Below are 24,793 nucleotides of genomic sequence, written 5' to 3'. Positions count from 1 at the left end.
TATACTCGGCTCCAAATTACAGACCATAAAGCCTTTACCTGAGACACATGCTGCAAAATGGTCTCTGATGCAGATGAGTTCTCTGAAGTTTGTTTTGACATCCTTATAATGATCGCTGAGATAATTAATGTTGACTCAGCCAACAGTGTGAATAAAAGTAGATCACTTTAGGATTTCAGGGCTTCCTGAGACTAGACAAGCTGTATGGAACCAATAAATGTTTTTATTTATTCATTTATTTATTCATTTAGGTCCTCATGTACTTCAGTTGTTTAGGAGCATGTTGTAACACTGTTGTGTGCTGTTGTGAAGTTGTGGGTTCCCATCTCCATGAGGGTGACTGGATCATGACTTTTTCAGTTTTGGGTGTCAAGCCTTGTTCCTGCTAATTAAGTTAAGTTACCGTTTTTGTCTCCCTCATGTTTCATTGCCTTGTACTTCCTGTTTCATGATGATACTCACCTCTTGTCTCGTTAGTGGTAACCTGCCTCGCTCTGAAGTGTCACACCTGTGTCTCGTGTCCACGCCCCCTGAGTATATAGTCCCAGCATTACCTCTCTACCTTGCTAGTTATCGTTCCTCGGTAACAGCATCCTAGCGTTCCCTTTGTGGGAGTTTTTACGAGCCTTAGTGTTTTGACCTTGCCTTTAGCCTGCCAATGTTTGTACACCTCTACCTTGCTGATTGATCTCCTGTGTGCTGACCTGGGTTGTCATTAAAGAACTGATTGTGAACCTTTAACACCCATATCTGAGTCTGCATCTGGGTCCAAGCCTGTAGTTCAAAGTAAAATCATTTTAGTTTTTGGCATTAAAAAGTCAAAACACTCTCAGTGGCAAGTGGAAGTGGACACTCAATAACAACATGATTTATGTTTGTCCTTTATTGAGCTTAGTATTGGCTGACGTAACACAACATAAAACTGCAATGCTGATCATTTCATTTTAATGATGTTCAGTTAGTATAGCAGTTTTTCTATGCATGTGTGGGGAACGTCTCTGTCTGTCTGTGTGTGTGTGTGTGTGTGTGTGTGTGTGTGTGTGTGTGTGTGTGTATGTGGCACACTGGGGACTGTGACAGAATTGTCATCAGTTGGACCTTGTGGTGGAGTGGTTTCCTGATTGGCAAGGAGCTGCCGACTCTCACACACCTGCAGTGCATTTGGTTAATCAGCGCCTATTTAAGAACCCTGGAGTTCACCGTGCTTGCCGCCAGATTATATCATCAACTAGACGTGGCGCATGGTCAGCCAGCGACACTCAAACTCCTTGAGCCGCTCTTGTTTTCTGGCGTTTTTTTTTGAGAGTCACTAATCTTGCCCCCTCTCTTCCTCCTCGCCAGTGAGCGAGGACCCTCTCTGAAACAAAGCTCATGCCACACCGCGACCCGGCCTCCAGCACCTCTGCCAACCACTGTCCTCTAACCTCGGAGTGTCACTCACTCAAGCCCTCCACCTGTGCCGTGCTGTGAGTCTCTCTCTCTCAGTAAACTGAATATACATCTTTTTCAACAGACAGATCAACTATATAAAGATGGTATATAGTTACCACGCATCTTTGTGTGTGATGGTATTCAAGGGATACAGGGAAACAGAGGGTGTTAAACCACTCTGATAACACTTGCCTCATGGTATGACTTTTAAAATGATTCATCGTTCTCGCAGTGGGTGTTAGTTTTCCATCAGAAAAAGGTGTTTTACTTGTATGGAAAACTTTCACTATGGGAGTTTCACTATGTCAAGATGATAGTTATATAGTACAAAGATGGGTGGTTGGGTCGTTTGATGGGGTCATATGCAGGACTTTTCCTGATACAGATGACGAGGGTTTGCGTCGCTTATGAAAACAAGTGTCATAACTGAAGAGTAAATTCTGTCACATTACGGTTACATAATGGATGCTACGCAAGTGACATGACATGTTGTTATGTTAACACAAAGCAAGATGTTTCTGTAAGCCTTACCAAGTAAATCCTAATCACGCACATTAATAACAGCCGTGAGTCATAAGTCTCACCAGACTTTCAGCAGTTGTAAGTAGTTTCTGCGATGTACTCGACAGCGAAGAGCATTCACGTGAAAAACTGACGAGCTAGAGGGCTAAGTAAAGTGTTGTCCTTTGAGGCTGGAGGCCACTGACTGAGCTGAATTTTCTGATGAGTTAGGAGTGAGAATGTGTTGCCAGTGCAAATATGTGACTAGAGCATTCACTGGGCCAACTTTGCAGATGTTTGGTTGAATAAGGCAAATTAAGATCACAATTCAAGAATCTCAAGCAATTCTCTCTCTCTCTCTCTCTCTCTCTCTCTCTCTCTCTCTCTCTCTCTCTCTCTGCCTCTCTCTCTGTCCCGCTTTATTCCCTTGAGCAGCAAAACACATTTGGAGGGCTGCCTTTTCATCAGATATGTCAAGAGGAGGAAAAAAAAATCCATCTTGACACAACAAACCTACTGTGTGTTCCAGTAGTCTCAACAGAGCAAAACATCACTTAAAAATAAGCCTGTCGTACATCAACATATGGGAAGGAGCTTTCAAGGGACTCCACCACTCAGCAAAGAGCCACGACCTTCCCAGCCAAGGTTAAAACAGCACTGTGGCCTCACAGATAATCTATCTACTGGAGCACAGACCACACATTAGCAAGACACAGGATGGAGTAGATGGAGCAAAGAGAAACATTGCAAGATTTTACAGCCAAATCCGACCTTTTTTACTAATAATTATTATTGATAATGTTACAACTTATTAATATTTATTACTATTTGTTAGTATTTCAGCACTTCATTTATCGTGAAAGACTTGAAAAGATTGAAACTTATAACAAATTGATCCTTCTCACAAGTTTTGCTTTTAACAAAAGCCTGATAAATGATTCTTTTTTTTTTCTTTTTAGTCATGGACGTCCATTGTTGTCCAAAAACCTTTACAAACACATTTGTGAACCACGTTGTTGATAAGGAAGAACACAGGCATCAGGTTATTTTTGAATCAGTCAGCCTCTTGCCAGCACCACAAAGGCTGTAGTTCCTTTTAGTGTACAACTGAAATGAAATTGCATTTTGTTTGTGACTTTTTTTAATGGATTTGTAAGTAAATATTTGTTCATACATGACAAGACATGTGATCTCTTTGAAAGTTCAGGACTATGATGTTTGTCGCCAGTGCCCACGAGGATTTAAGGAGCAAAACATTCAGATATCGATATATCAGCAGATATGCACGATTGTTTTATAAAGGATCCTTCAAATGTGACAACAAAATTGTGACAACAAAATGTAGGATGCAGGATATCTATTTATTTTAGATTGTAAAAATACATGTAATTTTCTTAAGTGACATGGACTGAGTTAGATTCGTCTTGTCTGTGCTCATTTCATGTTTTCAGTTTAGTTTTTCCAATTATTTCTTAGTCTGGCTGTCATTTTTAAAGTGATGGGGAGGGAACATTGTTTTTGATTGAGAGGAAATTAAAGCAACATCATAACTTCTTGTTTCTCTTTTTGTGGACTGCGTTGAAAAAATATTTTTGCAGAACTTTAACTCAGTTAGTTTGATATTAATGAGTTAGTACATACAGTGTTGTCCTGTTTATTTTTTTTTTTAATTCACTTGCAAGTTCTACTGTAAAATTGCAAAACTCTGATTCACAGATGTGGTAGACAAAGGAGCTTTTTATTGTGAATCTTGTTTCTGGACATCTTAAAGTGGATATTAACTTGCATTTAGTTTGTTGTTTGGAGTTCACTGAATAATTCATTGTTATTCATTATCTTGAAGTTGAGCCGGCAGGTATCTTTGAGGAGCACACAGACACGTAAGTGAAAATAAGTATTGTGTGTGTGTGTGTGTGTGTGTGTGTGTGTGTGTGTGTGTGTGTGTGTGTGTGTGTGTGCGTGCGTGTGTGTGTGTGCATGTGTGTTTCTCTGTTGTGAGAGTGACAGTACTAGAAAAACAACCAGATAACTTTGGTGTATTTGTGTCTGTAAACTGCTCTGCTGAACTTACAGTGAGGATGGTTTATTTTACTGCTATGGTTCGAAAGAGAAAAGACTTGTTTTTGTGTTGTGGGCTCTCCTTGATACCGGAGTAATGTTAATGTTGTTGACGTTTGGCAAATTACTTCATAGGTAGATTACAGTAATGTATTGAGTGTGTTTGGCCTCGGCTGCTGCAGCTGCACCTGTGGCCAGCAGGCAAATCTGAACCTAAGCCCATTATCTGAGAACACTGCAGATAAGATGCACAAATACTGTAATATCATACAGATAGATGAGAAAAAATATTATAAACTCTTTATTTACTCAACGGTGAGTAGCGAGCTGCTGAATCTGCTGCTCATCAACTCATGAATTATTATATGTGTACTGTATTTTAAACTGCTTATACATCACACGCTATAATCTGGTGTTTTAAGTGGTGCACATTATAAGTTACTAAACTGTACCACAAACACTTTGGTGACAATTTAAAGGTGCATTATGTAAGTATTGGCCACCATTTACACTCAAAACAAGCAGGGGGCAGCATACCAGCAGACTAACAGCTGTCTGTAGCTGCCACCACCTAGTTAGCTCTGCTAGCTGTGAACTAGTGGTTCAGACCGGGAGCTCGGAGAGCCAGGGGAGCGTTATAGGTGTTAATGTGGCTTTCACCTCTGACTCTTTCTTCTTCAGTGCCATTTGCAACTTTTTGTGCGGCATATTCTCAACCACAAGCAGCTATACAAGCGAAGGTGGCATGAAACGCTGCCTCACCACAAAAAAAGATTCGTATATCTGCAGTCCAGAGTTTTAACGTTTCGAATGACAAATACAAAGCACCGCTACCCGGTGGTATGGAGAATTATTTTTCTCTGGTCCTTCTGCGTGCAGATGTTTGGCCAGGACGCGAGGCGAAGCAGCAGTCGCTCATCTGGTTTGATGTGTGGGCTCTTAGACTGACACTTTGTTTCCTGTCCACCACTAAGATCCAAAGGGCACAAACTAATTTTAGTGAACTACGGATTAAATTTCCCCCCCAACACTGTCACTTACATCAGTCAATAATCACTTGGTGACAGTGCTTACATGTTTGTTTCTATTCATATCTTTACACCCTATGCACATACGGCCCAAACATAGGACTCCTGTTCCTCCGACAGTCGACACTCATGCAGCTGCTTCTTTACCTGCAGCTTTTCCAGCAATACAGTTCATCGGCCAGCTTCCCCAGCTGTCGATCTCCCAGCTGTATAACAACACATTTGTCTTCGGACCATGAAAGACTGTGATGGAACAGAAACTTATCAAACCAGTCCTGTGGCACAATCTATTTCTCTGCCATTGATTTGTGTGCTCAGTTTGTTGATGAAAATATGCCCCGATTTCACTGTGGATGCTTTTCAAAACATAAATCAAACAGAATCCTTTAAGCATTTCTAATCCTTTTTGACATAATGGTCGACTGAAAACAGTACAAAGACATTATATTTAATGATTTATCTCACTTTATTCATTTTTTGTTTTTAAATATATGCCTATTTGGAATTTGATGCCAGCAACATGTTTCATATATTTTGGGCCAGGAACAATAACAACAACAACAAAAACTACCTGGAAAGTTTTGAAATGCTCCAAAAACACTTGTTTGGAACATTCTACAGGTAAATGGGTTCACTAACAGGTGACAGTTTCATGATTGGGTGTGAAAGGTTCACCACGCTGTGTAACACATGACTGTATAAAAGATATCACTGATTGGTAAACACAGTTTGTTCACAAATGATTGCATTCCATCTTAATTTCCACATACACAAGTACCCAACTGGTTTTTTTTTGGAACTGGGAGTTGTATTTACGTTTCTGGTTCATGGTTTTGTGAAAAGGGACGGTCTGCTGTGCTGTGAGTAGCTGGAGATGAGAGTTGGTGCCGCACTTAAGTCCGCTGCCAGACATAATTGGCTGAATACAGCTCCATTGTTAGCATTTCTATGGAACTCAGCAAGTTTTTCCAAATGAAAACTGGTGCTGATATAGAGCTTTATTTTCTACCATTTACTGTACAACTACAACACATAAACACATGAGCTACTGTGACGACTGCAACATTCGGACAGGGGTGGAACAAGAAACATCTTGTTGGCGTTGCTAAAATTTTGAGGCATGCTTCTCCCTCTCCTCTGTCATGTTGAGACACATGAACTTTCTTTCTTTCTTTCTTTCTTTCTTTCTTTCTTTCTTTCTTTGCCTATATTAATCATCCTGCATAGTGCTGCTTTAGTTGTCAACCTTAATGAATGTCCATTAGCTTGCCTCTCCTTTCTGTCTCTCTCTCCTCATTGTTTTCTCACTACCAGCAACATCATCCGCTCTCTTCATCAGCAATGCATTTTTAGAAAGTCACCAAAAAACACAACTTGGCGGCCACCAAAGTATAATGATATGTGTGGAAAACACTGCCATATTTTAGATTTTAAATTATGCTCTACTATTGTTTTAAAACTTTGTCAGCTTCACTATCTATAAAAGAAAAAAAACGAAAAAAAAAACCGAATGATGTGCTAATGCTCAGGAGAATTGCAAAGGGTTTGTGGAAACACTTTCTTCTTCAGGTAAATGTCTTATGACAGCTTTGGGATCATTCGTTTCTTCACTGGATCTGCACTGAGCCAAGTCTTATGCAGATGGGTTTCTGTTTGTTTTTTTATGTTGCTGGTATGGTACCAAGTATGATTTCCACCTGAAGTCGATCCCGAGCAAGCCATACTTCAGGGGGAAATATTTCCAACTAATAGCCTTGTATCAAAGCCGGCTCTTGGTGAGTCATTCAGAATTCAGATGACTCAGAGGGTAAAACAAGGAGACTTGCCCGAGCTTTACTTTACTGTACTAACCCATTCCCTGTCCTCTAACAGGAGGATGCATCAGTTTACATCGAGCCATGGCACCAGATCATGTTTAACATGCACAAAGAGCAGCAGCTCCAACTCACATTAACATATTAATAGCAAAAACAGACGAAAAACATACTAATTTTATGTCACAAGTGTTTCCACATGGTGAAAAATACAAAGTTGAGATTTAATGAGAGAGGTTTTATGCATGCACTTAGAGCTTTATTAACACCTATACAAGCTGTCATCATACGTCGTAATTACTTCATGTTACCTCCCTATCTGTCATCAAATTGCCTGTGCAGTGTCAATCAACTGGCTTATTAACAATGCTGATGAGGCAGTGCAGAGATGTTTAAATTCTATAGTCTTCCTGCTGAGATTTGCTCACATGTTACGATGCATGACTGCCTTTCGTTTAGCTATACTCACTGTTGCTTTCATGTTTCATGTTTATTAAAGGAGACACATGTTTTAAGGATCATTATTATATTTTGGATTACTTCTAGAATAGGTTTAAATGCTGTTTAAAGGTTTAAAGGCTCAAAATACACAAACATTTTCTCACACTGTCCAGTGCTGCAGCTGTTTTAGCTTCCCTCTCTTTAACAGCCTGCCCTCCTGAATACCCAGTCTGCTGATTGGTCAGCTCACTCATGACCAAGATAGCACTGCTAACACCAACAGAGCTGCTGTGCTGTTCTTTTACAGGCACAAAAACCTATAAAACACTAAAAGAAAGGGGAAAAAAATCATAATTTTACGTGTGTATAGTAACAATTAAGGCATATTCTACTATTCTATTCTTCAGGTTAGTGATGTCCTTTATACACTTGTCACTGGTAACAGTTCAGAACAACTAATGAACCCTCTGGACCTGTTTCTCTGCGGTGAGGGATATTCAGCTGGTTGCAATCCTTTAATATCCAAACTCCTTAGTTTTCTCTGCTCCCCTCATCACAATAATTAGTGGTGTGGCAAATTATCATTTCAAAAGTGCATACATTAACACATAATTGGTCCTAGTCTGTCACATTTAATTGTCCTTTTTGGAGATCTTGCAGCCTTGCACCTAACCTCTGGCTCTCCAAGAGTCTGTTTGAAAGTTACAAAACTCAACTTTCCATGCAAGCATTTCCACTTTTTTTGATATAACGAAGAGAGAAGATTTCACAACATTAAATGCAATGCTAGTAAGTTGCCTTGCATTTCTATCTACCATCTCTGAACAGCTGATGCTTGTTCCTAATTATGAAGCCTGCCGAAACCAACGTGGTGCCAAATGACATCGCAACAACCAGGGCCACTTCAGGCTTGAATGAAACAATGGCATATGTAGGCCTACGTTAAATAGGAACGGTCGCATCACAATCCATGCTTGTACAGCAGGGATGAAGACTTTTTCAGTCTATATGAAGACATTACGGCTTGTACATCTTTCATAAACCCTCAACTTGTGAGTCAGCTTGCAGATTCAAGTGTCCGAGCGCAGCATAGCAGCAAAGGTAGGCCAACCCTCAGAAGTATTCATCAGTGTACCTGGCCAAAGAGACCCACAGCATATGTGCTCTGCCATCTGCTGTGTCCCATGGTTCCCCCGACAAACTTTTTATGGATTCACACTCGGAGCCACACTCAGCCCTAATGAGATCAGCATTCCTCGCGTCAGTACAGTTCCGTTTTCTTCACTGTCACATCATTTCATAACCAAAAGGCAACTTCAAATCCATCTAAGTTTTGCCAGCTTTTTTTTTTTTTTTTCTTAGACACAATCCTAAACTTACTAGAGTGTTTTAGTCAGAATTTGTCATTTCTTTTTTATTTTGGGTCAATTTTAGGTCTACAACAACTCCTGACATCTTAAGATTTTAATCACCAATTAGTCTGAAAACACCCTCCAGAATATTAAGTAAACAGGGTCCGAGGATCTGTCTATTTTTCCTACAAAACCCTGTTGTTGCCATCATGCATGTAATCTACCATCCCATTCTCTCACTTTATCCAAGCTCCGAAAATGATCAAATTTATTGCTTCCCTGGTGCTCCAGGTGATACAGACATGACTAATGATTGCAAAAAATCGTTTTCTGGCCAATAAAAGACATCCCGTTGTCTTCAATCATCTAGGTGATTTGGTATTTATCCATCCTCATTTAGCAAAGAAAGTCACTTATTCTAAGACAATGTGAGAAACAATAAAACCTTAATGAAAACGACTGACTTTGTTTTTAGTTTATTACGTTTTGCTTCGCTTACTGTGGTGTGAAGTGGCTCCCGGAACATTTGCCTCGGTTGGTTTAACAGGATCGATCTTCAACTAGGCTGAACTGCACTCATATTATTTCACTTATATCCATTTCAAAATACATACTCCTTATATTTAGAGCCTGTGTCTTATGTCACTTCCTCAATATTTTCGGTCAAAACAAATGTTAGACATCTTAAGATTTTGAGCATCATTAATTAGTCTGAAAACACCTCCCAGACTGACATGTGACATGTGTCCGAGTATCTGCCTATTTTTCCTACCAAACCCTGTTGTCACCATCTTGCATTTTATCTGCCATGCCATCCTCAGACTTTAGCCAAGCTCTGAAAACGTTTTGGATTTATAGCTTTACTGGTGCTCCAGGTGATACAGCCATGACAAAAGAATGCAAGAAATGTTTTATCTGAGTAATAAAAAAACATCCTGTTCTCATCACTCATCTTGGTGATGTGGGATTTATCCACCTTGATTTAGCAAAGAGCCATTTGCTGGAAGAAAATGCTTAACAACAAGAAAACCTTTATGGAAATTAAGCAATCTGATTCCAATGCAATTTTGTTTGCTACATTTGGCATCGCTAACTGTGGTATGAAGCGACTCCTTTGATGTTTGCTTTACTGACTAGTTAGTTAGTATAGCTCAACGAAAATGAAAAAGGTTGTATAATCCCATTCGCTGCCTCGCCAGATTGTTAACAGGATCGGTCTTCAACCAGGCTGAGCTGCACACTGATTATTTAATTTATTTCCAATCCAAAATACATGTGTTTTATTTAGAATGTGGTCATCAAGTAGTCAGAAAACACTTTCCGGAATATTAAGTAAACAGGGTCCCAATATCTGAATTCTACCCCCCTGGTGCCCTCATGTTTGCCCCTCCAGTGGACTAAACATGGCTAAGTGCCCTCGCTTTACTATAATTATGCCACAGCTTTCTGTGACTCCCCTCCTCTCCTCAAACATCCTGAGTCTGCCAGCGCTGTTCATCATATAGACAGCTTCTCTGCACCTTTTTCGATTCTCTCTGGAAGGTGCTCCTGATAAACATCTCGTTGCAAAGTCTGCCATTTCGGCTGAGATCCACAGCCTGGACACAAACACAAAGCAGCCTGCACTTTAAAACACTATCGCGGCAGAGAGGAAGCAAATTAATGATGCCGGCTAACTGCAGACATATGCCTCGGCAGGCTAAGTGTGAACAAATGCATGACCGGATGAATTAATGAATTAGTCCGTCTGCGAGGGAGTAAGTGGGTGGATAATATTACTGTATGTGTTAATGAATGCGCTAGTTACATTCTGGCTTTCGCGAGCATCACATCTAGGAACGTTGCACTTTAAGGGTCTCATTATATTTGACCCCAACAGATGAAGTGTGCTCACTCCTTTCACCTCCTTGTTAGATCTAAATCAAGAGGTTAGCCAGAGGTTGGTGTAAATCACAGTTCTGTCCGACACTCATCATATTAGCTCAATGTCATATGCTTTCAGACATTCACGGTGCTTAATGTATGTAGTTTGGGCGTAGTAGACATTCATAAATTTTCTCTTTCGCCCCTCAGACTGTACAGCACACTCGCACACGCCCTCCGACTGATGGATAATCAGACTTCGACAAGGAAACTACATCATATCCCAAGGAGCCGCTCTGCTTGAGGATGAAATGCAATCCATATGAACATCAGCATGGATCTATAAATCTGTGTATTCCACGCAGTCTTTCCTTCGGTCTTTTAATAACGTCTCTAGAGGGTTTTGTGTACAGAATAGCCAAGTTTCTCGCTCAAGTCAGAACTTGCATCAATCAAAACTGAATGACATTATTCCTATCACATTTTGGGTCATGTCAGAAGTCATAATGAAAGGCATGCTCGCGTTTTAAATAACTGGGGGATGCTGATACAGAGGAGTATATGTCCTTGGGTGAATGAGGACAGGTTCAAAAGGAAATGAATTCTCACTGACATAAAACAGTCTACAATAACAGCAGCGCAGTACAATGGCATGATGGTACTCTTCATCCTCGGGAGAGTCAGCGTGAAGGGAAAAGGGACAGGAATAAAGATGTTGGAACAGTTTCATACTCCTAGCAAATGTGTCACTATATTTTTTTTTCCCCCCCAAATATGTCAAGATATTCCACTGCAACATGCCATATGCAAGGCTGTGTGCACGATAAAACAGCCACGGCTTGACTCAACGGGACGCTGTTTCATATTGAAATATTTTTAAATGTGTGGTAAAAAAAAAAAAAAAAAAAAGAAAGAAAAAGAAATGTCTTTGAGGAGAGAAATATAAATGCACAACTGCCCTCTGTCCCCGCAGAAAAAAAAAAAATTTTAAGAGGCTTTGAAGAAAGTGTTGAGTGAGGAATAGGTTTTCTAAACAATATATTTTGTTTGCAAGTCAATCGTTCCCAAAACTAGGCCTCGCTGTGACACTGGAACACAAAACCGCCTCTGAAGCTGCGGCTGATACCTCCTGCTTTGGGTTCAAAGACGGTGATTCTGGGTTTTTCTCACACAGGGGTGTTCAAAGTGATTACACCCCACTTGGGCTGAACACATTATTAGATTAATGATTACCTGATCTTGCATAATTAATCGGTAACAATTTTGATTAGGGTTAGCGGTTGATCACAGCTGCTGGCATTTAGTTAAAAAAAAGAGAAAGAGAAAAAAAAAGAAGCTGTTTCTGGTCAATGCACTGAGCCTCTGTGTCCAGTTTGCTTTGGCTTGTTTTCACTGAGCATCAGTGTGTTTGTTTCAATCATGGCGTTGGCAATGGTGCCACGTGCAGAATGAAGCGACTGCTAGCACCTTCAAATCTTTTTTTTGCTACATTTTCATTATTTAAGCTTATTTTTGGAGCTTCATTGCAGAAATAGCGATCGCCTATGGCAGAAATACATCCGCCGGCATTAGAGAAGAAAGCGCAGGTTTTGGATTAAGAACAGCAGACACTGAGACAACATCTGGCTAATGTCTGGTCACAGGACAAGAACAAATGGGACTCTCTGATGCTGACCGCGCAACGTGTAAACCAAAAATTGTTGTTTCCACATTTTCATAGAGACCTGTCTCTAACTTAAAATCCTGGTTCAAACTGTTGCACTAAACTGACGACCCATGTTCAGAGCCGACAGAGCGCAGGATGAGGAGAGGCAGACTGCCAACCGCATTGTCATTCATCAAGCTTCAGAGACCAAACATAAACAAGTTTCTGACACCTGTTCCGGAAACAAAGACACTTTTAAACCTGGCACGGGGCCCGCTTCCTTCGCTAGTGGCTGTAGCCAGAGTTTTCTCGGCTGAGTGAGGTAGTTGGAGATTGCGGTCAGTGCGACAGCGAGAGGAGGTGATGATTCCCCCTTCTCACTTGAGCAAGTCGACTATCCTGCTATAGAACAGCCTTCCTGAACCAGCCCCCACACCCCAAAACCCCTAACGTCATCCATTACAGTCTTTCAGTGTGGACATCATCATTGATCAATTTGAAACCCATTTCTGCTAACCATGGAGAAGTTCAAACTGCGCGTTTATGCTGCAACTAGGTTGAACGATCTGTTTCTCTCTCACAACGCAGTTCTTATGCTCTGCTTAGGTTTAAGCACAAAAAACACTTGGTTAGGGTAAGAAAACATCACAGTATGGCTTAAAATACCACTTTGGTCACCACAATCACGGACAGATGGACGGAGATGGACTTCCTGTGGAAAACAGCCAGTTGTGGTTGCCACAAATACAGATGGAAAAACATCTGTCGCCTCACATGCCACAAGAATGGCTCGAAATATCCCTAAGTGTCCAGTTGTGTCAAACTCCTGTTAGCCGTTTGGCAGCCTCATTGTCTGTAATAACGCCACCTCCCAATGTGAAAGTCAGCTAATAAGCATATAACGTGATCTTGATATGCCAAGTTTGCCACAAATGTGAACCTAAGCACCTGTGGTTTGAAGCAACATTGACTGCTGACAGTATATCCTGGATGCCGGGCTGCAATTTGGTGGACGTCGCCCAACCTTAACTTTGATATCTGATCGACTGTTCCTGTCAGGTTCAGTCAGTGAGCAAACCTCCAGCTTGATTTGCTCCTTGGGCTCTGGAAAATGTGTGATGTGAATTGTTTGCTATTTTTAACAGACCAAATCAGATTCACTGAGAAAATAGTCAGTAGATAAATACATAATAAAGAAACTGTTTGAGCCCTACAGTATACTGTACAATGAGAATGTCCCCTGCATGTGAAAAAAAAACAAAACAAACAAAAAGACTGGACTCATCCATATAAATCTTTGCCAAGAAGATAAATATACAACCCAAGAAGTACAACATGTTTGACCTCGAGGGTAATAGCCGTGGAATATTCATGTGCCGCACCCTTCTGCAAAGTGCAGCAATATCATTACGGCCGAGATTAATGTATGGATTTCCCTAACACTATGTGCAGCACATTTAGGAATGACAAGTGCGGCATAATCAGCACATGTAGCACTATGCCACCGCTTTGATATTTATTGAGGAGTACCTAATAAAAAAGTCTTGCGGAGGCACTTGGAGCTGGTTGTGGATATTCGATCCACGTGGGCAGCACGCCTAGAAGCCCCTGAGAACGAGGCGAGAGCAGACAAGCCACTCTCTCCTGCGTCAGCCTGCTAAGTGGAGCATGGCAGAGGCACTGCACTACAGGTAGCAGCTGGTGGCTGTTTGGAGCCCTGCAGGGCCTTGAGACCGGCACTGATCATTACCTTTCACTCAGCATTTACATCTTAGTTTACCCACACTGGCCATTATTAGCCCTGATACTGTGTAATAAGTGTCCTCCAGTCTGCTTAACTGAGAGCTGAGAGGACACAAGTGAACTGCGCGACAAGGGCTTGCCAATACACACCACGCCGGTAGCGTCCTCAGGAGCGGCGTAATGGCAAACATCCTCTCCAGTTGCACATCATGTCTAGTCAGACGTTGTCAACAAGACAGGAGTGGCAGACGCGTAGCTAAAGATAGATCCAACGACAGCAACGGGGCATTTGAGGGGGGCTTTGTTTCACGGTGGCTAGGTTTTGACAGGCAGATGAGGTGTCGGGGAAAAGCACCGGCTATACGTCACAGTCAAACGCTACAGATCTGATCCACGTGTCAATGGAGAAGCGCGCGTTGATCCTGCGGATTGCTTTTCCGAAAGACAGCGAGGATCCGACGGGCGGCTCGAGAAAAGATAATTTTTTGTCAACTACTGGGAAGTGCGTAAACAATGCTGAAAAATAAAATAAATAAATCAGACAAGGCAGTCAGGCATCAAGTAAGAGATATGCGCCAGAAATGTCTGAGTAACAACACCAGTCATCTGATAATCTCACAGAGCAGCACAGCTCTGGTGGCATTTTATGATTTCTGGATTTGCGGGCGAGAAAAATGTGACAGTCAATATCACAATTTATCCAGAAGTGACACCTCCAAACTGCCTTCCACTTCGATGTGGGGACATGAAAAAGTCCATTTTGAGCTTGAACAGAAAGATTTTCCACTGCATCAGTTAAATTTAGTTGAAATAGAGAGTGAGATGTAACCCACTGAAAGGAGCTATATGCTATTTTTGTAACATATCAAGCATGCAGCAGTCAGCATATGTCGTCTATACTGGTCAAAAAGTATTTTAAAGAAAAAGGAAGAAAAAAGGATCAGTAGTGGAAATGTGTTCATGCCGGCTTCTTAAATGAGGAACGGAAAAAAAAAAAAAAAAGCGCCTTCTCAATGGCTCCAGGTTAGAATTTAATTGGACAGTTGTTGACAGGAACTAATAGATCAAAATAACATCTATTCAATCTCTGGTTGACAGCGGGAGCACTCATTCTTTCACATTTCAAATGATTCTTAAACCATTAAGCAGCGATTGCCACGTCGTCTCAGGAGAATCACTTCAATCCATTTCCTTGTTTTTCACAGTCGATTTATCTCAAATGAGTTTTCGCAAACATTAATCCTTCATGGCTGTGTTCGCGGCATCACTCCTCCACTAACCTATATGATAACAGCTGCTTATCAACACTCTGAACAAAGCACGCTGGGCTTACAGTATTTGGTCACACTTCAGTGGGCTACAGTACTGTCTATTTCATGTGCCTCTAAAGCTTTGTTGCTATATTGAAGCAAATTGAATGTAACTTAAAATGAAGTACGATTTCCTTTTTCACAGAATGTGCTCTGTTAATTAGCAAAAACAAACAGAATCTTTAATAACTGCCCAACTGGCAACTAGAATATCATCTGGTTTTAAACAGTGCGGGCTGTTTTAACATTACAGCGGCCGAGGGGCTATGAGCAGCACAAAAGTTGGATATAAACCCGGCTGCAGGCCAGAAAACAGAATAAACACAACGTTTGGGTCACAGACAGGATTAAGGTTTAGAAATATTATCCACAAGCTACTTCTGCTGTTAAAAAAAGAAACAGTAACACCCCCCGAAGATGTGAGTTTTCAAAAGAAAACCCAAACACGTCAAAATTCACATCTGAAGATATCGGACGTTTGGGAGCTTAAACGGAGAATTTTTCTGTGTAGACTGAAGGCTGACGGGATCAAATAACGTTGAGTTTGGGTTTTGGACTGGAGCGTCATGGAGGCTGTATAACTGACATGGCCATGCTGCGAATATTAACTGATGAATTAAAGCTTGAAACTTGAAAAGCACCTGTTCCTTTAAGGAATTGGCTCTGGAAGCAAGTGAAGGACAGATGCAATATATTTTTTGCTCAATTTGTTTGCAGGATGCATAGCAATGAGGAAATGTATCTGCTTGTTTCACCATCATTTTATTACAATTATCAAAGGGGAAATATGTAATAATTTTAGTTGAAAACAATAAAAGAAAAACAAATAAGGATTATATTATGATCACAGAATTTGAATAAAGCAGTTTTGACATCATGATGTCTTTGTAATGTGTTAGAGGGATATGTACCAAAGTTAGCATGCTAACCATCCCATTTTAGCGGTGGAAACACTGACTCTCTCCTGGTTCCTGAGCTCCTGAGATAACTGCAGGGCTAACTGAGCTAACTAGCCCAGGACAGCTACAGTTAGCAGTAGTTAGCTGTTACTCTCGTGATCCTAACCCCTAACCCTGATTCTAACTCCGTGCAAGATGTCCAGGAGGCTAATTTGGTTTAGGGCGAACTCACAGTTGGACCAGTTGCCTGGCATGGCTCCACATGGCTCCACCCACAACTGGGCCTGAGCACGGTTACCTCCAATACATATGTCATTATGATGTAGCGCGGTCGCAGCACAACAGTGAATAAAACAGAGAACATGACAAATTATACTGACTTTTCTGTGGCTCATTTTTTTTTTTGTTTTGTTTTGTTTTGGTCATAGACGACCCTCTCACAGTCTGGGATATCTTGATTATGCAAGGCAGCGTGCATCCGTGCAACCGAGCCAGGGTCAAGGAAGTCTACTGAGCGCTCACAGTAGTCAAACAAACTGGACTTTGGGGGTCCAACGTGCCAGCCAATGAGAGTTTACACTCCTCTCCCTTCTCCCTCTCTCCTCCTGTTCTACAATCCACAATAGCTCTCTAAAACCAGTCTTATCATGCATCTATTTGTTGGGAGCAATTACAGCCTGCAGTCTGCAAGAATTCACACAAGCTTTCCTGTATTTGCAAGCGTTTCATCCTCGCTGTAACACAATACAAGCAGGCAGTTTTACGTCTTCAGTGCGAAAACAATCCATGCTGCCCGTGCATCCTAATCCGCCTTCTGACTCCTAATCTTTTCTTTTCACCGCAAATCAGCCCACAAACAACTTGGCTTGTGTCACTCCCATGTCATGTCTCTGTGTGTGGATCCTGTAATGTGTGTGTCCCCCGTCACCGATCAGTCATGTAGTGTGCAAAGCTCTACAACATGACAGTAAGTTGTGTAGCGTGGCCGAGGCCTAAGAGATTGATAGCTCAGTAGTAGTGATATTATTATGCAAGCGAAAGTTGTCAGCAATCCCTTGTCATATTATGTCTTAATATTAACCAATCAGCAGCAGGATACAGCTCGGTAGCAAAGCCAATACAAATGTTACATTACAAGCTGGTTGCTGCTGTCTGGTAATACAGAAGTGTCTGCTGCTGTACCACTGCGGACTATCGAGCAGCTTCTTTCCTCAGGATGTGAGACTCTACAATTCATCCTCAGCACTACACCATGAAAAAAACAGCTGCAATTTTATGATTTACAAAATTTTGTCACGGGGAATCCAACCTGGTGGGTGGACTGTCAGGAATAACTACATAGGAATCTTCTTGCTCATCTCGTTTGCTTATATAGATCAAATCAAGATTTTGTGATGGTATGGGTTTTTTTTTGTTTTTTTGTTTTTCTTATTAAGCAGCAGACTCCTTTAAGGAATAACTCGAGGCACGCACTGAGTGTGTAATGTTGGCAGACATGTTGTCAAGAGGAAGACAGAGTGCGTGTGCAACAATGAGTATGAAGTTCACAGTCACGTTCGCCGTAAACTTGCAGCGTGTGCGTAAAGTTAGGCTGTTTGTCTGAAAATAAATGCTTTGACTCAAGTTCTTTTGTCTCACTTGTCACCTTCTCATTAGAGCAGGGAAGAAAGTCTAGCCCCAGAGTATGGCTATAACTTATGACTAAACCCATTTTCTCTTGAAGATCCAATTTGTGAGACAGTTGATTTTTGAGTCTCACTCCCAGCTCGTCAAATACTGACGCTTTGGAATTGCAGGTCGGGCCGGCTGACGGGTTGGGAATGAGGCTCAAAAATTTGACCTTTAGGTTGAGACAAAAAAAGAGACATTTTTAGAGATAGCTATTAAATTGAGATGGTCCTCCTTGTTTAAATATTCACAGCTACTGTATTGACATCATATTCATAGCTGTGGAAACATTTTACATTTATCAATTTGAAATGAACATGCTAAACAACAGTCTAGTTAATATGCTTAATGATGATGTACAGGTGCGGTTTAATCACATTTGGTTGCAAGTGCTAGCAGCGAAAGCAAACAAACTGCCATTGGATTTAGATTCAAGCGTTTCTAAACTCTGACAGGGGCTCAGAAGAATACCACTTGGCATCCCTGTTACGAGGCTGAGCCCTCTCCTCTTAAAATGAGTGAGAAGAGGAAGGGCAGAGCCACAAATACAGGATCCTCACACGTGAACTTAAGAAAACGGTGCGGAAAAATTGCTTGTGCTCATGCAGAATCCCAAGAAAAAAACAAATATGAAAATACGTTTTCAAGCCCCATAATACAGTAGTATTGTGTGGGGGTTGTTAAACTGTACAAATGTACCGAATACACCTCCACACTCCACACAATACCATACAAAACCTGGTTTAGTGGTAAATTAAAATGTATCTCATCAATTTAAAATGAGGCGCGAAAGTAAAATAAATAAATCAAAATCATCACATCACCCCTTTTTTAAGCTTTTTGATATGCCTCAAGTGTTTTGTTGTTCTGCCTCCATTGCTGCAACCCTGAAACAATTGCAGGACACAATGTTTCCTGCAGCTCTTAGCGGGAACACCCGCAGAGAAAGCCCATCATGAGGCCATTTTGGCATTCATAAGCATGATTGATGACACAGAGATGGAGGCAGAGTTTGAGAAATCCCCTCTGCCGCCGGAAAAATGATGATTGTTTGGATTCTTCTCCCCTGATAGTGCCCTCCCCCCCTCCTCTGTGTCTCAGTAGGACACATTCACATTACATTATGGAGCCCGATGCCGCCTCAAACGCTGGTGCCACCGTGGACAAACTCAAACAATAACTATCAATCCCAGATGTCCAATTATCTGCAAATATATCACAAATGATTTTTATGCTTGAAAAAGGAAGTGTGAAAGCATAAATGCACCAGAAACATCGTTAAACGCCCTCAGGACTTCCTTGGCAGATCTGCCGCCACATGTGTGACAGACAGGAAGGTCACAGTGATCTGACAATACATCACAGTGACACTGCCGTGTGCTGGAAGGGCTAACAAAGTCACCTGGCCATTCCCCTCTCTAGGCACTCCCATTTAGCGCTTTTTAATCCTCCCCATCCCATTACATGACAGTGGAGAACCTGTGCACATTACACGCTTCAGCAGAGATCGTTTGCCTCAGTGTGCAGGCGGCCAAGTATCACATAAAATATCAGCACCGTTATTTCTGTCCCATCTCCATCTCCTGGCTGGGAGTAAACAGAGCCGGACGTCAAATGATAGCACAGAATATGACATGCTAAGAAGTTCCCAATGAATCCAGAAGTCTGCTGCATGACTCACTTTCCATATCTCGCCGTCTTGTCTCAGACGACGAGTTGAAACTGAGACAGCGGGGACGTGACGGGGTGCAAGTCAGATCTTTCACCAGAGGAGGAAGAGGTGGACTTTAAAGGCTGGGGTTTTCCAGAATTAGAAAATAAATTGATTGAAATAAAGTCCTCTGTGTTGAGGGAGTTGCTCTGGGCATTATTTTTCGGCATGTGAACAGTCAAAGACTTTAAGAGCAAGCCTCAAGTTCATGCCCCCGTGTCTTCACCTCGTAGCTGTTGACAGCCTCCAGCCACGGCCTGGTCAGCAGGCAGACGCATCGCCTAAGACTTGTGGAATTACTGCACCGACTGAGCCTTTAGGCTTTGGATCATAACAGCATTTCTGTCAATAACACTGACTCCACTGCTGTCATTCCAACTGACCTGGTTCCTTCTGTTTGACCAAACACAACAACAACAAAATCTGGGCTCCATAAGCCTTCCACAAAAAAAAAAAATAAAAAAAATAAAACATACTGTAGCAGTGCTTGAGCATTCTGAGTGGCGCTGAACACAAAACTCATGGAAAAACACCCAGCTGCTCTTTCGATTTTACATTTTTCTAATGGCTACAATGAGTGCCTCATATTGGCCATAAAGCCTACCACAGGATCTTAACTCGAAAGGCAAAACTGAGTGTAAATTTAACAGCAGCGGGATGGAATTAACTTTAGACAGATAATGTAAGTCACATAATTTTCTGTATAACATGGTCTCTGATGGCATCTTACATCAAAGGCTGCAAGGGCAGATACACATCCATCAGTCAGCACGATTTGATGTTGGAGGCTCTGCATATTTCATATAATGACAGTGATTTCAAGAAACCCAACAGCAAAGAGCAGTAATTTAACATGAATGTATGTAGAAGCACTATTTCCCACGGCGGACCAGTGGCATGAAGGCAGACGTGTTCGCCAGATCACCAGAGTTAATCAAGTGAGATGGCAGCTGTGAGTCTGACAGACTACAATAAGCTATAGGGGGAAGCTTAAAGAGCCACGCCGCACCGAGTCCTGATCAACAAGTAGGGGAATATAAACTATAGATATTAACACCAGTGTAATGCAATCATTGAAGAGGCTCGCCGTCTGCCACATGGACACTTTTAACCCCTCCAGTGCCACAACCTGCTGCATAACAATAATTAATATAAAGGCTGCAGGAAGGTGCAGTACTGTGTTTGTTTTAAAATGCTCAAACAAGTACAGTACATCGAAATGCAATGAAATGGATGAAATGTTCAAAGTTCTGAGATGATTTTAACTAGAGACACGTTGTGTTAGTTCAACGAAAATTCAGGACAGTTTACGTTTCTGCAAACCAGGGATAGGTTCAGATTTGTACCTGTCATGGCACAAAACCGCTGGATATTTCTAACAGGAATCAAATGTTGATACCTCTTTGATCATGAAACCACTGGATATTCTTTAGGAGAGATCCCTGTTAGACACTGCGTTCGAACATTTTTAAGCATGAAACCACTGGAAACTTTTAACAAGAAACTGCTGTTCAACACTGCGATTATACATTTTTAAGCATGAAACCACAGGATATCTTAAACTTGAGACCACTGTTCGACAAAAATAATTCAGAACAGGCAATGTATGAAATGATGGCAGTCTACATTTCTGCATGAATAGGTTCAAATTTGGACCTGTCGTAACATGAAACCGATGGATATTTATTTAGCAAGAACCCAGTGTTTTAACTAGCACAAAACCGCTGAGACCGCTGTATGAGCATGAATTCCTGGATTATTTAAGCTCGAGAGGCATAAAAAAAATAAAATGATACGACTGTATATTTTCAACAAGAGACCACTGTTTAACAATGCATTTAAACAGTTTAAAGCATGAAACCACTGAACATCTTAAACGAGAGAACACAGTAACAATCTGGTTGTACATGTTTAAGCATGAAGCCATTGCATATTTATAACAAGAGACCGGTGTTCTACACAGTGTTTAAATATTGTAATCATGATACTACTGGATATTTTCAAGAAGAGCACACTGTTTGATACAGTGTTCAAACATTTTTAACGTGAAACCACTGGATACTTTAAACGAGAGACAGGGTATTTTTAACTAAAGCAGAGAAGGTGTTGGGACAATTTTTGTATTTGTATATTTGTATTGAACCAAAAGATAAAACACGAAATGTATCAAGCATCTTTTCAATTATAAGTGGACTCAGTGGAATTAGAGAATCGATTTAAAATCAGTTCCACATTATTAAACTTCAGAGTTTGAACAGCTCAGCTGTGTTTCTGCTCAGATGATTATTTTGTTATTGTGGATTTTAAATGGCCACATCTCCACTGTCAGGTTGAATGCTGTGAGAGGCCTTACATTGCAGCCTGAAGGACATGTCTATCATCACTGTGCGAATGTGCTGAGCTGTTGATAGTGTCTCTCCAGTAGACATGTAAGGTTGTGACTCTTTCAAAGACCAGATCAAAAGACAATTATTCAGGATGGCATCATTCGCAGATGCGAGAGATTTAATTTTTCACTCATTTGGGAGATTAGCTGTGATGTCAGAGTCACGGATCCAAAGGATTTAATCAGTTGGTTATTCAGCCCATCTCTGAACAGGTGTGCCTGTTATCAAATATGCAGGCTTTTACTTGTGCCAGATTTCCTGCTTTACAGAGAGAATCACTGGCACCGAAGCATAACAATGACCTGGAGAGACGACTCAGCTGGGGCACCACGGAAAAAAAAAGAAAAAATCCCCACCTATTAACACACCTAATTATTTTTCACCAGCTTCAGATTATAATAATAACAATACAGTACATGACTTCAGAGGATCATCATTTTACTAATTGTGTGAAATCACATAACTGAACACAATGCAATTTCTTCATTAACTGATATGTAAAATATTGCAGTAAAGTAATTTTGACTCAGGTCATTTTAATTAAAATGATCTGAGCTGCTCAAATAGAATGTATAATAAATCCATGTCACAGTTAATTAATGGATTTACATCCAGTTATGGAGGATACAGAGGTGTTTTGAAACTCATAGACTGTTCATTTTCATTGTAGAATAATCCGTTTGATCATTTTCTCCACTTGCTGATGAGTTGTTTGGTCTATGAAACTGAAGGAAATGGTGAAAAAAAAAAAAAAAGTGTTTCGAGCTGAAGATATTGAGTTTAATCTCAGGGGAGGTGTAAAGAAACCAGAAGATATTCATGTTTAAGAAACTGGAATCAGATTCGTGTATGTTTTTTTTGTTTTTTTTCAACATCTGGACCAACCGATTAATTGATTGTTGACAATTAATTTAATAGTCGACAGCTTATCGGTCAAAGCTCTACTCTAGTCTCCTGAGAGCCGGTGGAGGATCCAGCTAAACGATATCATGCCTTTATCATTTTTCATGCATGATTCATTCTATAAGGGCTCTGGCGTCACAGGACCCATATGCAAACAGGCCTGGATGTGCCATTCATTCAATGAGGTATTTAAAATAATTGCTCCTGGGGGTAATGGCTGAGGTTATGCAGAATGACTGACTCGTGGTTATGGACTGCTGCTGCTGCTGCTGAGCCCCTGCAGGAGCCAGCAGTTCCACTTCACCTTCTCACTTCATTTTCGCAGGACAGGAGTTAATCTGCAGAGTTGACCATTCATTATCTCTGCTTGGTTGGCACAGTCGGAGACCTCTGCCGGACACACACAGACACATCTCTAGCCACAGCTGCCTGAGGGGGACTCTTCTCTCTCTCTCTCTCTCTCTCTCTCTCTCTACATTCACTATACGCTGGCTGGTGGTTTATTGTTATCGCTGCATGAATACACGATCAGCAAACCGGTTCACGTAAACTGATAGCCCCGGGGTTGTGTGTTCAAATGCGGGTTTGGGTAATTTTTTTTTTTTTTTTTTTTTTCCCCTCCCTGATAACAGCAGGCCTGTCACTTCAGTGAGGAGGGGAGCTGGGTGCAGGAGAGCAGCTCATCCTGCAGGTCACAGGACCATCTGAATAATTAATGCTTCTCCTGTTTAAAAGTTCTTGCTCAGTGTGACTCTTGCGCAACTTTTGTGTGCGTGACAGGTGGTTGATGCGTCTGATGCGGTCCCAGGAATGACTCTGCATCATGCGTGAGCTGCATGGATTTCTTTTAACTTTAGATTATTGTTTCACAAAAGCCTTTATTTTACAATAATTACTATTCCATCATATGATAGTATGGGAATTTGACGGGTCCACGATTACCTGGGATCTCCTGAAGAGGGACATGTGCGAAGCTGAAGCCCCTCGCGGTACAAGCCTCCCTCACCTCGCTGCAATTCCGCGCCTTAAAATCTGCCCTCGCCGCCACAGACAGCACGGAAAAAGTGCAAATGATGGTCTCTAGTCTCAGCATTGTTCACTTCTGAGAGGGGTCCTTTTACTGTTGAGGGGTCTCTGCGGTATCCCGGCTCGCAAAAACTCCCCTGCGGCGGATCCGCAGGTACTTAAAACAAAACTATAATGATAATTTTAAAAAAAATTAACATTAAAAAAAAATGGTTGCAACTCAGCTGTTCGTGTCTACCAACACATTTCCCCAAAGCAGAGCGAAGTGAAAAAAGAAAAGAAAATAAAGTCCCCCCGGCGCCGCAGAAGAGAGAAGAGGTGCCACATGAATCCGGGCGGTGCGTCTCTCTCCCCGCGTTGCGCGCTGACTCAACTTCGCTCCGCAGACTGGAGCCGCTGCTGGCTGCCTGAGCTGAGCTGAGCTGGAGACGCTGTGTGGAGGGGTGCGCTCCGTGGGCACGTTACATATACTGGCGAGGCAAAGCGGGACACAAAATGTGGAGTGGAATCCAGCCTCGGTGGGGGCTGCAGGCAAGGACCTGTACCGATTACAGATGTGGTGGACAGAATCGGCAGCGAGTGCAAATCATGTAGGTGACTCATGGTGATGCGCGAATTTACGCAGGGTGTGTGGTTCCTGCAACAACTGATCAGCCAGTACAGTGTGTTAACAGAGCCTACATTAAAGGACTGTTAATTCACAGTAACTTCATGCAGTAATCATTCGCTGATATGCGACCACATTAGATGGATTCCTCATACTTCATAGGGACACTGTGCAGTTTAGGAGAAGAAACTCAAACTCAGAATTGTAACGTTTATGACACAGACTCAGAAGAAAACCTGTTTTCTTCCATAAGTGAATAAAGAAGCTGTTCTCAGAGGAAAATAAGGTCCAGAAAACAGAAAGTTGTCAGGGTCCACCACATTTTAAACAAAGTGGAATGGAGTTGTCCTTTAAGGTCAGTTTTTATATTCAGCTTATTCAGCCATGAAAACCAAAGATAGTTTAT

General features: G+C 41.5%; 1 protein-coding gene across 2 annotated transcripts in view; it reads right to left on the bottom strand.

Annotated features, from left to right (window-relative positions):
- Positions 1-24,298, bottom strand: part of LOC119026499 (glypican-6-like) — a 105,125-nt gene extending 80,827 nt beyond the window's left edge. For both annotated transcript variants that reach the window (XM_037110942.1, XM_037110943.1), the window contains exon 1: positions 23,697-24,298. In XM_037110942.1, the coding sequence (XP_036966837.1) occupies positions 23,697-23,847 (151 nt within the window). In that variant the 5' untranslated portion in view covers positions 23,848-24,298. The remainder of the gene's footprint in view (positions 1-23,696) is intronic.
- Between the last annotated feature and the right edge of the window lie 495 nt (positions 24,299-24,793).

The sequence above is a fragment of the Acanthopagrus latus genome, chromosome 9, assembly GCF_904848185.1.
Source record: "Acanthopagrus latus isolate v.2019 chromosome 9, fAcaLat1.1, whole genome shotgun sequence".
Lineage (NCBI taxonomy): Eukaryota > Metazoa > Chordata > Actinopteri > Spariformes > Sparidae > Acanthopagrus > Acanthopagrus latus.
This window is presented reverse-complemented; position numbering and strand designations above follow the sequence as displayed.